The sequence below is a fragment of the Paroedura picta genome, chromosome 3 (assembly GCF_049243985.1).
Source record: "Paroedura picta isolate Pp20150507F chromosome 3, Ppicta_v3.0, whole genome shotgun sequence".
Classification (NCBI taxonomy): domain Eukaryota; kingdom Metazoa; phylum Chordata; class Lepidosauria; order Squamata; family Gekkonidae; genus Paroedura; species Paroedura picta.
This window is the reverse complement of record NC_135371.1, coordinates 12829309-12846232: the sequence shown is the minus strand read 5'-3', so window position 1 is coordinate 12846232 and position 16924 is coordinate 12829309. Positions and strand designations below refer to the sequence as shown.

Sequence of the window (16924 nt, the reverse complement as noted above, 5' to 3'; positions counted from 1 at the left end):
AGACGCAAACCACCCCCTGCCCTTCCGTGCTGGTGATGCCACTAACGTCTGCATCCAGAATGTGGGGAAAAGAACCATCTTCGTTGGTTGTACCTTTTGTGGCACCATTGTCTAACTGCTGGTAAGGTTGGTACTAGGGAACCTTGAGTTGGGGGCAGACCAGGCCCAGAGCTTCTGGTGGGACTCGTCCCCTACCCCTTCACCTCCATGCCGTTTGCCTTGTGTGCCCTTCCCCACGCATTTGTTTGTGAGTGCCCCCCCCCATGCTCCCAGCTTCCTAGCACTGATGTGGAAATGCACACAGGCAGTACACAGCAGCAATGCTACCAGCAGTGGGAGGGCTTGTGATTGGGTGAAGGATTCAGTCAGGTAAGGCACCATACAAGCAGGTAGGTAGGTGGAAAGGGAGACCTAGAGTGCTGGCAGTAGATAGGGGGAGACCTTTGGGCCCAGTCTGCCCAAAACCTGGCACCAACACTGGCTGCTGGTCAACCGGTTAGGATGTGGCAAGTTGACATGTTCTAAGGGGCTGGATTAGAGGAACCTTACGTTTGATCCAGGAAGGCAACCGCCATCTTGAAAAATGAGAGTGAATAAACCTACCATAATTAGGCACCATCTATCATGTGATGGCCGTGCGTTAAACTGAGCCCGTCTTACCAAAAGGAGCTAATGGAATTAAGCAACCTGAATACAGCCTAGATTTGGTGTTAGAGTGCCCGGGCTTTCACATCAGTTGCTTGGCAGGAATGTCAAAATCCTAAATTTGTAATTGAAGACGCTGGTCAACTTCTATTGATAGGGTTTGCGCCAGCGAAACAAGTGCTGTTACGAACTCTTTGAGAGCTATGGATCAAAATGTGGTCTCAGTGCATATCTTTGCACCCATGAAGCAAACCACAGCATAACCTGGGAAATTAACATGTGATTCTGTTATACCAGGAAACATATCTACTTCTTTCCTTCGTTTTCCTGTTCTCTAAAATAGATGGACATTCCCACAGTAAGTCCAAGCAAGCTTCATTTTGACACTTCAGCACCCTAACTCATCAGAATACCCATTAGTTTTCCTTCCAGGTATAATCAGGGATAAATATTTTTTTTTCCTGCAAGGAAAAGCTATATGCTTACGTATGACGAAGGTACCTTATTACACCAAGACAGACCACTGATCCATCTAGCCGGGTTTTGTCCAACTGTGACCAGCCATGGCTCTTCAGCATCTCAGTTTTTCCCAGGACCTCCTCTCTCAGGTTGCTATAACTTGACATTGTATGCACTGACCCCAGACGTTCGCCATGGCAGCAAGCCAAGGCCCTTTCCGTGTCTACACCATTCCCTTTTAATTTGTTGGCTTGCATAAGAGACTTTTCTAAGAGTTGGAAGAACATGAGAGCGAGTCACAAAAAAAGGAAAGGCAGCGGACAAGGGAGAATGTCTTACTGGCTTTCCGATTCCTCGGCCTTTCCCGGGGAGCGAAGGAGGCTCTTTAAGTCACCTAAAGAAGCAGGAAGAAATCAGGCACTTTTAGGGATTCAGTAGCACAGGCGTCGTAGTCCTTCCCCTGCTGGAGAAGTGTATTTTTAAACATGGGGAGAGACAGTCAGGAAAAATATTCCGAAGGCATTGACAGCTCAAAAAATGCCCGTAGCCCAAATGTTAGAAGGCAGCAATCACCACTGATTTCCCATCAGTCAAGGAGGCAGCACCATTTGGCAAGCCATGTACACTTCTGGAGTTGTAGTCCGTCAAAACAAATATTGCAGAGTGGGGAATGGTGCAGAAGAGGGCAACCAGAAAATCATTCAAGTGGGAACGCCTTTCCGATGAGGAAGAGTCACAGCTTTTCAATTTAGAAAAAAAAGGCAATTGGGGTTCATGAAAACAGAGGTTCATAAAATGATGCAGAAGATGGGGAAAGGAGATAGAGCGTGTGTTTTTATCTTCCCCTAATACTAGAACTCTGGGGTGCCTGGCGAAGTCGATGGGTGACAGAGTACAGGACAGATAAAAGGCAGTCGCACTTTAACAAGATGTAGCTGAATGGTGGGATTTAGTGGTGGCGACAGAGCACAGATGGCTTGAGATGGGGGTTAGACAGATGCATGGAGATGTCCACCAATGGCTACCAGACGTGGTGACTAAAGGAAAGCTCTGAATGTTAATACTAGAAAGGGGAAGGCCTTGGCTTCTGAATATGAAGATTCCGTTTGGATGTTATGGGCTGAGAGCCATCAAAGTTCTAAAATACATTTGCCTAGCCCCTTGACAGAAAGCAAGCTTTGGATCTGGGGAAAGTGAAAGGGGGAGAGAAGAGACCCCACTCACTTGCTCTTTTCTTGGGGTCTTCCAGAATCGGGGCAGGGTCCTCAAAGCGGCTGTAAGAACACTTCTGAGCCATCATGACATTCTTTTGAGGGCTCTTCCTACAGGGGAAAACACAAGTGGGAGGATGGACATGAGGCAGCAAAAGGGAGCGGGAAGAGGCGGATACATAAAAATGAACCAAGAAGAGAAAAAATGCAGGAGGAGAAGGAAACTGAGGTGGAGGGGCTGAAGAAGTGTCTTCCATTCTCAGAATCAACATTGGGGGAAGAGTCTCAGGTAGCCAGTATAATTTCACCTTCACATGGTATTCTGTATGCCTGAGGGAAGACAGCAGGTGTAGCTTCTCCTAATTTTAATCTCACAACTATGTGAGGTAGGAAGAGATGGAAAGTGAAGCCATTTGACCAAGTCAGAATTGAGGCCTATCTAGCTTTTTCCTGTCTGACCTCTGTGCTCTAATCATACGGCGTCTCCTGGGAAAAGGAAATATATCAAGAACGCTCTCCATTGGCCATCACCACAGTGGGTGGAAATACTGTGTTGGACAAGGAAGGCCAATCGCAGAATCCAAGATGTTGGATTGAATGAATGAATATAGGAGGTCACAGGCCTTATATTCAACATGCAGGCAACCCCTTTGGTTTGATGTGGTTTGATGTAGTCCTACAGGTATTTCCGAGTAAGGAAAGCTTTGGGGGCATGTGTGCATGAACCGATTGATTTTAAACTGTCGCAGTCTTACAGCTGGGAATACAATCCGTTGGTAAACAGGAGGCCATCGCAATAATATATTGTGTTGGGTTCCCCCCCCCCTGATATTTGTGAAAAAAATAAAGAAACTTTCTCTTAGGGGCCAAATTATAATAAGCAAGACTAGAGTGGGATATTTGTAATAACTTAGTTCAGGAAAACAGTTGGGGTAAGATATACTGCTAATCGGCTAACTATAATGTGTACTGAACATTGTTACATATAAACTATTTCTATTTCTGTATCTATCTAATATTTCTGAAACTTAAAAAATTCTATTAAAAAAAAAAAACAGAATACAGAAAAAAGCCTAGCCTGTGACTCAAGTTTATAGGCTTACCCGGCTCAAGATTGATTTTCTTCCAAATCACCGTCCAATAGGAGAAGCTTTTACATACCAAGCAACGGTCCCACAGTTACACTGGAAGCCGACCAATATAAAAAAACAAGACCACAAGGCGCTTTTTTTTTTTTTTGAAATTTTAAAAAAGGAAACTTTATTGACATGTAAACAAAAGCTCTTATTTCCATGCTGGATACTAAACAGCCGAAGACAGTCCAGAGTCTTGGATGCTTTGATCAGAAGGGAGGGTGGACAAAGAAACGGAGAAAGGCCAGCCTGAAGGAAGGAATACGATCAAGCTCCTTGTCCACAATGGAAAAGGGACCCTAGAAGTTCTCCGGGTCTGAGCAGCTTTCAGATCCATTGTATGAAGCAGTGATGTCCCAGAAGGAGAGACAATCCCTACGGCGTTGCTCACGAGCCCATATAAAGGCCGTTACTGTGCTTCAGGTACTAGACAAAGTTTTTGCTTCATCCCTGCTTGCTCCATAAGTTCCTGCTCAAGCGGCTGACACTAAATTTTACTCTCCCCCGCCCCCAACATTGGAAACATTAAGAGAATCATAAGCCATTGCTGTGCTATATAAAATGTCATAGCTCACCGGTCAACACACCTGGCATGTCCAGTTAAAAAAGGATCAGGGAGTACACAATGTAAAAGAACTCTACCTGAACCCCTAGAGAGCTGCTACCAGTCAGAGTTGACAATACTGAACTTAATAGGCCAAGGAGCTGACCTAGAATATGGCAGCTTCGTAGCATGCTAGATCAGGGGTGGCTAAACTGTCCATGGACTACAATTCCCATGAGCCTCTGTGCTAGATTAAGCCAGAGGATTGCCACAGTGACCAGTCAGATGTGCACTAGAAGCTCTCAAGCAGAGGTATGACAGATGGCCGTTCTTGGTGGTTCAGCACAATTCTAATATACTATTTCGCATATGGGAGGCTCCGTTTTAAGCCATCAATTCTGATCCAGATGATTGTTCATCTAGAATTTTTGCAACGCACTTTTGAAAGATCAAGATTAGGCAGGGTGCCTGATCCAGGGCAGAATCTGCACTTACTTTGTTTATTCCATTGCCAATCTTGTTGAATTCAGATTGATTTGAACTCGGGTCTTTCTCTTCCCCCCCCCCCATTAAAACAGGAAAGTGTTCTGCACGTGGTTAGGGTAGTTCAGAAGAGGGGGGGGAGCCAATCATAGCCTCTTTCTTTCTTTTCTTGAAGAGTGGGGGCGAGGATTGGAAAACAGCAGAGGACGGAGAAAAAAATCCAAGACCGACAGAAGCTTGTCACATGGGCACCCTTGGCCAATCAGGGCGTCTCTACCACAGAGGAAAGCCCAGATTCAAAACAGCCTGCTTTCTCAATCCGAATCTTAAAATACTGAGGTTTAAAAGCACTCTAAGATATTGCACAATAAAGGTAGGGTCACTCCGGATCAATCCTGCTTGTTGCAGAAGGAAAATTTAAATTGCCCAAAATCAAAATGGAAATCGCATTCTGTGTAGACAGTAGGGACTGAATCGACCTGGGATTGGAATAAAAGCTCCGTGCAGTTTACACCCAGGAGGACATGTAAACACCCGAATAGTAAACACCCAAATAAAATCACTTTGAGCAAGCGTTATGAATGCCACCTGAACCAAGATGTCATTTTAAAAAGGCGAGACAAATTCATGGTGGAAGGGTCTCTTCTCACTTATGGGACCCACCAGTATGCTTCCAACTACCTAATTTAAAGCAAATGAAAAGAAGGAAGGTCTTCCATCTGCAATGCATGCCCTGCTTGTGAGCTTCCAGAAGAAAACGACTAGAAAACAGAATTATGGCTGTTATAGTTGTGGCCATGTTGCACACAGCCTGGCAAAGTGGGCAAGGAAAATTGGCCACCCTATACATTTCCAATCAGCCCACTTTGTCACATGACACAATTGATGCAAACCCGTTCCATTTTGGCAGAACCACAGATCACACAGGGCAACGGCTGGCACTTTAAACAGGTGGTTGTTCAGAAGTATCAGGAGAGGAACATCCTCCGGTGCCTGCCGATACTATTCTCAAGCACAAGATAGTGTCAACCAATCCTTCATGCACAGGGCTAGTTTGTGCGCCATGATTCTGAGATTTTACCAGTCGAGAAAGGGATTTGATGCTGGATTCTATAATTTATCTTGAGAATGAGCTTTCATCCAATAAATAATCATAAATAAATGTTGGGGGGAGGGGTCACCCGCTGCAGAGTCAGGAATCAATGGTCAAAAGGCAAAGCCTCAATGATTATAGTCATTTTCATTATCATCCTTTATTTGTATCCAATTCTTCCCCCCCTAAGTGGCACACGTGGGTTCTCTCCTCACCCCCAACTCTTTTTCAAAACCAATTCTCACAACGATTCCTGGGAGGCTAAGAGGTAGCGAGTGGCCTAAAACCACTGTGAAGGCTCAAGGGGGTGGCGGGTGACAGTGGATGAGCGACAGGGATGTGAGTGTCCTGCATGGTGCAGGGGGTTGGACTAGATGACCCAGGAGGACCCTTCCAACTCTATGATTCTATGACCTCATGACTTTCAGCGAGGAGCGGGAATTTGAGCCCCGCCCTCCACAGCCCTGGTGTCCTGTACTTACTACACCCCAACAGCTCTAATACATCCTTGCTTTCCCCAATAACTAGTGTGCGACCATAGCTGAAAAGGTACAGCTTCTCCTGGCACAAAATGCAAGCGACCTTGGCACAAATTTGATCTTTCTGGAACAATCGCGCAGCCTTGCGTATAAAATCCTGCTTTGTCCGCCTGACGCTCCCCGCGTCTCTTGTCCTCACTACCACAGACCAATTCCCGCTCCTAAACGGCCAAACCCTGGCATGCATTGCTGAATCCCAATTTCTTCTTAAATCCTCAATCTCAGAGTTGAAAAGCGGGGGAGAAAACGCAACACCCCTCCGCTTCCGTTTCTGCCGGCTCCTGAAAGCCTTGCCAAGACTTCACCTGTGTCAGGGAACTGGAAGACACCTGCCGTAGGTGTTGTTTATCGCCACGGGCCTGTCCTTTCCAACAACAAGCCAAACATTCAACAGCCTCAACCGGAGGCAACAAGGCTCTCGCCGAGACATACTACAGACGGAACTACATCCAAACACTAAAGACGGTACGATTGGCACACCATAAAGCGAAGGAAGATGGGACCTATCTCAGAAACTGATTACATGAATGAAACAGGAGGCCAGCAGCACTTTAGGAACTGGCATCATCAGACTCCCGTTTTGCCTTATTGCTACAGAACAACACAGCTACCCATCTAGATTAAAGGCTCAAATAGCTAAGGAGAAGCTACTAAATTTTTCGAGAGCTTAAAAAACAAACACGTGTACAGAACTTGATTCATCCTCTCCACCAGGACGCCTGGCCACGGCCCTATTTGGCATGGGCTCTTGGCTTTTTAAATATGGATGGGTGGGTGACAGTGGCTAACACCTGGCGTGGGAAACATTCCACTGAAACAGAAGGGCTTCAGAAGGCTCCGGACTGGGGTGGGAAGCGTCCCATCTACACGTTGGGTGCACCATGCGCATGTTTTGAGCAATGGCCTTCGTTGAGCAAGGCTTGAGGACTGTCAGGTTTCACAGAGAGGCTTACAACTTTGTTCTCCCCTTCTCTGTTTGAATTGACTTGGCCCTGAACTTCTCGAATTTGTCTGGTCATCAGGTCTTTAAATACAGCTCGCAACTAATACTGCCCATGTTGTTTGCTCTACCAAAATTTGTATGGGCTTGAGGAAGAACTGTGAAATGATTTCTGCCCACGGGGCATTCTTTTACACAGAAAAGCAGGTTTCAATGCCGTGAGTAGGCTCAGACGTGATACTTAACCGCAGTTCGGTGTTACACAATCTCACACGCTCCCATGGTTGCCCTGGCATGTTCCAGTTAGTAACTTTCTCAGTGGCTTCCTTTGACTGCTAAGTTTCTGCTTAGGACAGAGCACAGTCTGTCGTAACATCAGCACAGGCATAGGGTGGATTCTATTTGCCATGCAAATCAACCACAGAAGCTACTTTACAATCCTGCTTAAAAAGTGCAAACCGTGGTTTCCCACTCCTGGTTTCATGAGCGGCTATGGTTTGTGGTCAACAGGAAGTTGCTAATTGAATCAGAGAGAGGAGAAGGCAGAAGGGGATACAAAGGCTTGAGGCCCAGTCATAGAAACACCAAATCATGGTTTGAGACTATAAATGAACTATATCTGATACAGAGGCAGGAACTCTGTTTTGATAGATTAAGGCTGCAGCCCCCTGCCCACTTACTTGGGAAGCTGCACCACTGTATACAATTTGCTTCTGAGTGAACATGCATGAATGGGCTCCCTCACTATATTAACTCTGGTACGTTTGTATTATATTGAAGAATTTAAAACCAGGTTCAGTTTAGTCGCTTACTTTTCATATCAGGTTTTTTTTTTAAGCAAAATAATTAAGTTTCATGCACCCCATTAACCTTCTGGTCTCTTTGCCCGCTTCTCTAAAAAGCTCAGCTCATAACATGCGCATGAACATTTTAAAAAATACAACATTTATCTCCTGGGGGGGGGGGAACCCTGTGATTTCCCCCACCCCCATGCCCAGTCTTTTTGACCCATGTAAAATCCATAAGCCAGGATCCATTTCCACCCCCTATTTCAGACTCGAGTGTAAGCAGATAAACGGTTTACTCCTGCACGGTGTTATTCCTGTATTGAGTTCATTACTTTCAGGCAGCATAGACTGGAATGACTCTGCACAGGAAACGTACAGCACGAATGGCATCACTCAAGAGTACCAACCAAAATCAACACATATCTCGCTTTCCACTCTGCTTAATCTACAGGAGGGGTCTATCTCACATCCCACTCACTGAACCAAGAGACTGATCACTAACCCCACCTCCAGCAACCAACAGACAAGCCTACAGTAGACCCACCTTTCTATACAGATTGGCAACACCAAAGGGACCCCATATAATCGTACCTTGGAGCCAATCGAAGGCTGGAGACATTTTTAGCAAACGTTATAATAGTACGACAGGCACTGTTACCCCAGGGAAAGGGGAATAGCTACGTATTTCTTCTGTCCCCCACTCCTGCCTCTGGTCAAACAGGTTTCCGAAACTCTGCAAACGCAGAGACAACAGAGGGTCAAGTCCACACCACAGGCCCCCAATGCCTTTTTTTTGCCGGCTTTCTGAAATAAAAATAAGAGCTGTTTGGGGGGGGGGGGTTGTACCCCGCTTTTTACAATCAGAAGGCATCTCAAAGTGACTTGCAACCGCTTACCCTTCCTCTCCCCACAACAGACACTCGGTGAGGTAGGCGGGACTGAGAGAACTGCTCTGCGAGAACAGCTCCAACAGGACTCTGACTAGCCCAACGGTCACCCAGCTGGTTTCATGTGAAAGAGTAGGGAATCAAACCCGGTTACACAGCTCTTAACTACCACAGTAAGCTGGATCCAAAGAGGCTAACTACCTTTTTGTCCCCAGGTGAAGAAACAAAAAAAATCAGAAGAGAATGGCCAAGACATTTTGGTACTGAAGGCAAGCAATCCAAACCTCCCCACAAGGTAAAAATGGACTAGGTTTCCTTTAAGGGGATCGTGAAATCTACCACAGGAGACCGGTCCACGTCAAACATGTCTAAGAACAGATCCAGCAGTGACAGGAGGGATTTGCCTCAAGAACCGCCCGATAGCTGTTCTCTTGATCAATGCAGCTTAAAAAGAAAAAAAAAGGGGGGGGGGAACCCGACTAAAAACGAAATGCTAATCTGAAGAAAGCTCCTAGTGGCTTTTTGGATCCCAGACAGTGAAGATCAAAACATCCACTGAGGGAGCACAAGGTAAGACTCTGGCAACAGGCAGTGGATCACACTGAGCAATACAGCACAGAATGCCTGTCTGGATCCCCAATAATCCCCCTGCGTGTGAAGCTCCGATGATCCCTTTGGAACCGAATAATAATACTTTTAAAAGGGAAGCAGGAGAATCTGATTTTTGAAATTAAGCCGTTCCTTTTCTCACGGCGTAAAAAAGTGCAATCAAACCAAAATGGGGAGGGGGGGGGGAGAAAACCAAAGCGACTGATGCTCTATAAATAAGGCTGCATTCTTACAGGTTCTATCCATAAAGCTTATTAAACAAAAGAAGAAGTTGTTGAATGCAAAACCAAGCCTTGATGTCAGAAAGATCTCAAGACACAGGCGGAGGACCAGCGGTTGGGGAGACGCAGCGGAGAACGGCGATCAATGGCTGTTTTCAGAGCGGTTCAGGGAGCTTCAGGGAAGGGCGGGGGGAAGGAGAAGAGAAGGAAAGGCGGGGGGATAAAAAGAGAAAGAGAGATTAGATCTAGGAGGTCTGGGGCAAGCATTTGTCACATTTAAGATTGCTCATGAAGCTACCTCTCTCCTGAGAAGAAGGCCACCAATGGAAAAGGGTCAAATCCAGAAAGTGTTTCATTCGTACAAGATATGGGATAAACATATAACTAGGTAGGGAAGGGGGGATTGTCCGAAAAAGCAGGGAGGCCTAAAGAGCCACAGCAAAGACAAGCAGATGTTACATAATTACAGCTTCAAGAGGGGGTTGGATAAACATCTGGAGCAGAGGTCCATCAGTGGGTATTAACAACAAGGTATAGAGCAGGGGTAGTCAAACTGTGGCCCTCCAGATGTCCATGGACTACAATTCCCAGGAGCCCTTGCCAGCATTCGCTGGCGAATGCTGGCAAGGGCGCCTGGGAATTGTAGTCCATGGACATCTGGAGGACCGCAGTTTGACTACCCCTGGTATAGAGGGAACACTCTGGTCTGGGGTAGTGATGTTCTGTATTTTTGGTGTTGGGGAGGGGGCAAGTTTGGAAGAGTTTCTGGAGTTCTGGCCCCATTGGTGGATCTTCTGATGAAACCCTGGTTGAGAAAACCTGCCCTAGACGGATGGTGGAAAGAAGCCATTTTCCTAGATCTGAACATCAGCAGGCCAAACTCAATTATACAGCAGCAGAGCAGGCACAGAGCCCATGGTCTCCATTGGTATTTATAACCTGCTTTCCCTATCCACATGGGGACTCAGTGAGGCATAATGACATTGTTTCCCCCCACCCTGCCCAATTTATACTCACAACGCCCCACCCCGGGGTAAGGTGGAGACCGAGTGGCAGGCCCAATATCTGCCAGCAAGTGAAAGTGGCGGTGGTCCGATTTGAACTTGGGCCCCTCAGATCTAGCCAGATGCTCTAACCTGTTCTGCCATGCTGGCAACTCCGTTCGGATTAAGGCAGGGGTAGTCAAACTGCGGCCCTCCAGATGTCCATGGACTACAATTCCCAGAAGCCCCTGCCAGCGAATGCTGGCAGGGGCTTCTGGGAATTGTAGTCCATGGACATCTGGAGGGCCACAGTTTGACTACCCCTGGATTAAGGGGACACAGAAATATAGACGCAAGCAACAGAAAGGGGGAGCTAGCACTAACCGAGGCTTCAAATGAACATGCAAAAGAGAAGGACGCACATGCTGACAGGAACCTCATATGCAACTGGATGCTTCCAAGGGGAGGGGAGCCCCAAGCTGTGTGCCATAAACAAAACAAAACAAAAAAGCCACATTCATTGCTTGAAATGATGCGATTTAGATACGTCAGTACACATAAACCGAACAAACAAACATGCACTTATGCTGCTTCTAGGGCGCAAGTATGCAAATGATATTTGAGCATTTGGGAAGGAAGAGGTCGGTGGACAGCCAGGAACAGGAGTTGGGGGATTAGGTACTGAAGTCCATGGTTTCTGTGGCCTCATGCACTGCCTCCACTCTCCCTAAATCTTGTTTTTTCTTTCATTATGATCAGAGTCAAGATTCTTAATATATCAGCTTACGGAGCTGCTATGTGGAGTAAACATGGCTTTGGGCATGCTTTGCTTAGGACTCCAGGTGGGGAGAAAGTATACAAATTAGAATGAAAGTGTAAACCACGGTACACAACAATTGCCAAACGTACTAACAGCATGCATGGGCAGAGGTGAGAACAACAACAACAACAACAAGAAAAATGCACACTATTCACCCGGACTTTTGTTTAAAACAGGCACAAGCTGCTGCCCTGATCTGGGGAGCTCGCCACCAATGCCTGGGGAACCAGTGGCGTGCCTTTCATGGACACGCCAAGCCGCTCACCGTTCCAGGTGCTTGAGCTAATAAAGCTTAATCCCAGGCAGCATCACATGCAACGCAAGCAGACTCAAACTTGACCATCTGGCCCCTTTTCACCTTCTGCGTGCGAACATCCTGCATCGCCAGTTCCAGCGCACGACTCGCAATGAAACCCACCACTGTGCTCCACACAGGTACCACCAAGAGCTTTCGACCTCACCTTCTTCAGATATAACCATGCTCCCCACCCCCAGCCCCCCCCCCCAAAATCCTCCGTCTATTGGCTAAATTCCAAGCCAGGCCATTTTTTCCGTCTTGCCCAAGGCTACCAAGCATGCGATGGTTGCTAGGCAACCACAGGACACTCTGACACCACAGCTAGGCTGGCCTAGGAACAGTGTTGGATGGTTGCTAAGCAACCAAGATATTCTCTCCCTTCTTCCCTAGGCTTAATTGATAGGTTAAGCCCAGGAGCAGCTGCTTGTGACTAAGAGTAAGAACAGCAACAGCGACGACCCAGGAGCTGAGGACCTATCAGCTGCTGCAAGATCAGAACCAAGCTTAAAATGTCCAATGGGCACACTGGGCTCAGCTATAATAGGCAGGTGCTTGCAACACATTCTAGGGCAGGGGTAGTCAAACTGCGGCCCTCCAGATGTTCATGGACTACAATTCCCAGGAGCCCCTGCCAGCGAATGCTGGCAGGGGCTCATGGGAATTGTAGTCCATGAACATCTGGAGGGCCGCAGTTTGACTACCCTTGTTCTAGGGTAATCCCAGGAACAGAGACCGGCTCCAGCAGGGCGATTTCTGGATGTATTGCTGGATTTAGGATGGCACACTATTGGGTAAGAGAGTGGGCACTGCATTTGGGCTCGCCTCCATCCTGACACCCACCAGGTGGAACGAGCTCCCAGAGAAGATCAGGGCCCTGGTGGAACTTGAACAGTTCTGCAGGGCCTGCAGAAGGCTCCATGGAAAACACCACTGATTCATCCAACCCACGGTGCTATCAGTATGCTGTAGTTGATTTATGGTTCTCACCATCGTTCTACTGTTCTATCATATTGTTCTTTTCTTATCACTGCAACTACTGATTCAACTACTGAGTTATCTGTCTGGTTTCTCGGTTTCATGTAAACCGCCCAGAGCCTCAGGGGAGGGTGGTCTATAAATATAATTAATAAATAAACAAACAAAGAGCTGTGCATTGATGCCAGCCAGCCTTGCAATCTCCGGATCAGAGGCTCACATTCCAAGATGCCCAGAAGCCTGTGCCTATGCAGCAGTTGGGGAGGGGGCATCAGCACGGAGCACTTGAGATCACAAATCACTGGAGAATCCATTTAAGGGATGCCTAGACAAGCAAGACTCCAACGGGCTGTGACGTTGTGTTAGAGAGAACGTGCAAGTCAACACCTGCAGAAAACCGCAAAGCCAGAGAAACTATGAGCAATCTCTGGAGAGGTCTGTGGGGGCGGAGAGCCACTGCTCAGCTCCTTGCCCTTTCCTAAACCTGGCAGGCCGTGTCAAACATGATGCACATTTGCACAAGTGTCCCTTCCGCAGATTTCCGTGGGATTCTGTGTCTTCTCAGCACCCATCGCAGTCTCCAGCAGGCAAGACGAGAAGCAGGAATCCGTGGATATGTGGAACTTACCAGCTTCCCATCCTTGTGGGTCCTTCAGTAGTTGAAGCCGTCCTTCAGGGGCTTCACAAGGTGGCCCAACGCCTGACAGAAGCACACGTTTCTATCCGCTGCAGGGCTCCCGGGATGACCCCCACAAACACACACACACACACACACGCAGAGAGAGACAGGTCCATACATACCTCGTTCTCCGCCTCTGCGAAGCGGGGTCCCCGGGCTCCCCGTTCATCAGGAGGTGGGCAGTCGAGTGCGGGGGGCAGAGGCGCAAGTTCTTCAGCAGTTCCTGCTCGTTGAGGAAAGGTTTGAGGCAGCCCCGGACCGGGGAGTTCCCCACGCTGCTAGAGCGGGTCAGCGAGCGGGACTGGTTGAACGGCCATGGCGGTTCAACTTCCTCCTTGAGAACTACGAGGTGGCGAAAGAGACCAGAGAGAAGTGAGTCCTCTAGTGCTCAAAACGTGCTTCTCTAGTACAAATTTCAAATTTATTTTTTAATACAGCACTGCGGCCAGATAAAACAGATACAGTGGTCCCCAACCCCTGGTCCGGAGACCGGTCCCGGTCAGTGGATCAGTCAGTACCAGGCAGCGGCTCCTCCTCGTCCTCCTCCCCAGCTGCTGCCTCGGGGGCTGCCCTGCCACTGGCTCACCTTTGGTGCTCTCCAGCGGCCACCAAGGCAGGGGCTCCCCCACAGCTTGGCACTGTGCAGCTGCTGCTGGCAGCGCCCCCCAGTGGGTGGCAGGAAGTCAGGGGCACCAGTGGGAAAGCAAGTGGAGCAGGGGCTCAGGCGGCAGTGGTGATGTCCCTTGGGAAAAGACTACCCCCCTCCCAGCCTCAGTAAAATTGTCAAGCGTTAACTGGTCCCCGGTGATAAAAAGGTTGGGGACCACTGCTCTAGTGCATTGCAGAGAGAACCTGTCTACCATCTTTATTCAAGCACAGGCATCCTGCCCCCCCCCTCCCCCCAACACTGTCTTTCAAGTCACCTACTGCCAGTCTTTGACTAACATTTCCCGGTACCTTTGAGCCAATGGCCTATTGATATTAGATAAACAATAAAAGAAAATAAGCAGTAACCAACAGTAGATTCCTCCAGAATGCCCAGCAATCAGTAATTTCCACCAGTTGTAGGTGCCCCTGGTCTAGACCTGATTCTTGCCTAGCCGACCGTCCTTTTGTATCACAGGAGCCAAGAATTAGGTCACCAATTCTGTTATTTCCGGGGACCTATCAGCTAACAAATGTCTGGTTATTCTGTCCATAGGGCCAGAAAGGTCCGTCGTGATAGGGACAACCAGTCGTTGTCTAAGCATAGAATAAGCAATAGAGTAGAATATGTGGCACTGAGTCAGGCTCTAAGTGGCAAAATTTACAAAGACTGTTCCCAATTGGTACATTGCTGTATCTGCCTGCAAGGACAGCTGATGGGAAGATGTTTAATCTAGCAAGCATAAAAGCACGACGATGGAGTGGGTTAATAAGACTTTGCATATAAGTAGCTCCCTGGCCTGTATTGGAAGCAAGGCCGAAGAAGCGGGGGGAACAAGTCCGATTGATTCCCGCTTCGATGGTCTGTCTCTCAATATTAAAACACTAATATAAGGAAATGCTGTGGGATTTTTCCACTATTGTTACAACAATCTTATATCGGAGGACTCAACCACTGAAGAAGATAATGAAAACAGAAATTATCTAGAAACCATTATGGTTGATCCTTCATGTATATACAAAAGATTGTATTAGAATAGAATAAGGTAAAGGTAAAGGTATCCCCTGTGCAAGCACCAAGTCATGTCTGACCCTTGGGGTGACGCCCTCCAGCGTTTTCATGGCAGACTCAATACGGGGTGGTTTGCCAGTGCCTTCCCCAGTCATTACCGTTTACCCCCCAGCAAGCTGGGTACTAATTTTACCGACCTCGGAAGGATGGAAGGCTGAGTCAACCTTGAGCCGGCTGATGGGATCGAACTCCCAGCCTCATGGTCAGAGCTTCAGACAGCATGTTGGCTGCCTTACCACTCTGCGCCACAAGAGGCTCTAGAATTGAATATATATATTATCACAAGAATATTGCCTTGGAAAGGTTCCTTGTTTTTCTGTTGATATTCTGTTGTGAACCTTCCTTTTTTTCATGTTGTAATCCAAGGACAAGAGCAAATCTCCTCCCTGAGCTGCCCACGGCAGGGTGACACGGAAATTTAAATAACAACAATAGCAATAATCATAAGTGCTTGTGAGGAGCCCAAAGTTCTTTTGAAAGAGGAAGGATGCCCTTGGAAGCTTCACAATGGAGCTTTTCATTTGACAAGGTGACCATTTAAACCATCCACATTTTACCATCTAAATCTTGACCTCACAATCCATCTAGACTACTTACATATCTGTAGCTCCACTACTGTTGTTTTGGTAGGAAATCTCACCGTGTTAATGCTCTCCAGGATCAGTTTTGTGCGCAGACAGCAAACAGTGAAACCAGCATTGAAAATAATGCATGCTCTACAAAGCACAGAACTGCCCTGGAACGCAAGGGTGACCTTTTGCCAGTTGTCCACACTCTGGAACACGTTTGAACATTCACAGCGATATAATAATTATTATTCTGGTATGCTGCCTTTCTCTGTCCGGCTCAGGGCAGCTCACGAGAAATGCAAACAATTTGTTAACACAGAGGTGGGAAATCACCTGTTTGTCTCTTGCTTTGAAAACCCTACAGCAGGGATTCCCAACCAGGGGTCTGCAAGAGTTCTGGAGGGAGTTTCCCTCGCTCCTCATGGTGTCTGTACCTGGGACGGGGTGGAGCCTGCATGGAGCCTATTCCTGTCTTAAACCACATCCTGTCTCTCCCTCCCCCTCAATTCCCCTTGAGCCGAATGGGTAACATGGGTGGTGATGTCACATCTGGTGACACGTCACTTGCAGGAGGCATGGCCAATCGACATCACTTCTGGGGCTCCTCGAAGTCTGGAAAATTATTTCAGAGGCTCCTCCACTGTCAAAGGGTTGAAAAAGACTGCCCTACAGGGCTGCTGTAAGTCAGCTGCAACTTGACGGCACTCTCGACCTCCACTGAAATCACCAACAACTTACAGACCACCTTTGCCTTGCCGAGTAAGCCATCCCTCCCTATACAAGTGGATCGAAACGGGCGCTGTGCCTTCACCTGCCATCCTTCCAGCAAGAAAATGGCTCCCCCCCCCCCGCCTTCACAAGCTGTTCGCTCAAGTGGGGCTGTGACTCCCTCTACAAAGGAACTGCCCCCTTCCCAGTCTAAAACACCCATCAGGTGTGAATCTCTTACACTCTCGATCTGACAAGGAGTAAGGCTTTATGTCTTCCTCCGGACGCTTGGGAGGCAATTTCCTCGCTGGAGCTGCAGGGAGAGAGACAGAGGGAGTGCTTAGGAGGTGCCGGTACAAAAGGGTACCTGCAGATATATCAGTCACCATTTGGAGGACATGGGATATCAGGTCTTCTGGGCACCCAAAAGTCAAGCAATGTGGGCAAGTCTTTCTAAACTGGATGGATAAAATACAAAGGGCAAAAACCTGAGGGGTGCTTATTTATGGATTACTTCAGAAGATAAACCTTCATCAATGGTGCCTTAAAGGTAAAGGTATCCCCTGTGCAAGCACTGAGTAATGCCTGACCCTTGGGGTGATGCCCTCTAGCGTTTTCATGGC

At 47.7% G+C, this 16924-nt stretch overlaps 1 protein-coding gene across 7 annotated transcripts in view; it reads right to left on the bottom strand.

Annotated features, from left to right (window-relative positions):
- Positions 1–16924, bottom strand: part of ATAT1 (alpha tubulin acetyltransferase 1) — a 30237-nt gene that overhangs the window by 1832 nt on the left and 11481 nt on the right. For 2 of the 7 annotated variants that reach the window (XM_077324625.1, XM_077324626.1), the window contains exons 8-11: positions 16543–16614; positions 13430–13649; positions 2329–2426; positions 1444–1498 (exon numbers count right to left, since the gene is read on the bottom strand). In XM_077324625.1, the coding sequence (XP_077180740.1) occupies positions 1444–1498; positions 2329–2426; positions 13430–13649; positions 16543–16614 (445 nt within the window). Of the gene's footprint in view, positions 1–1443; positions 1499–2328; positions 2427–3526; positions 9726–10855; positions 11015–13429; positions 13650–16542; positions 16615–16924 lie in introns of those variants that run through there. The other 5 variants (XM_077324627.1, XM_077324628.1, XM_077324633.1 and 2 more) reach the window with 4 other exon arrangements.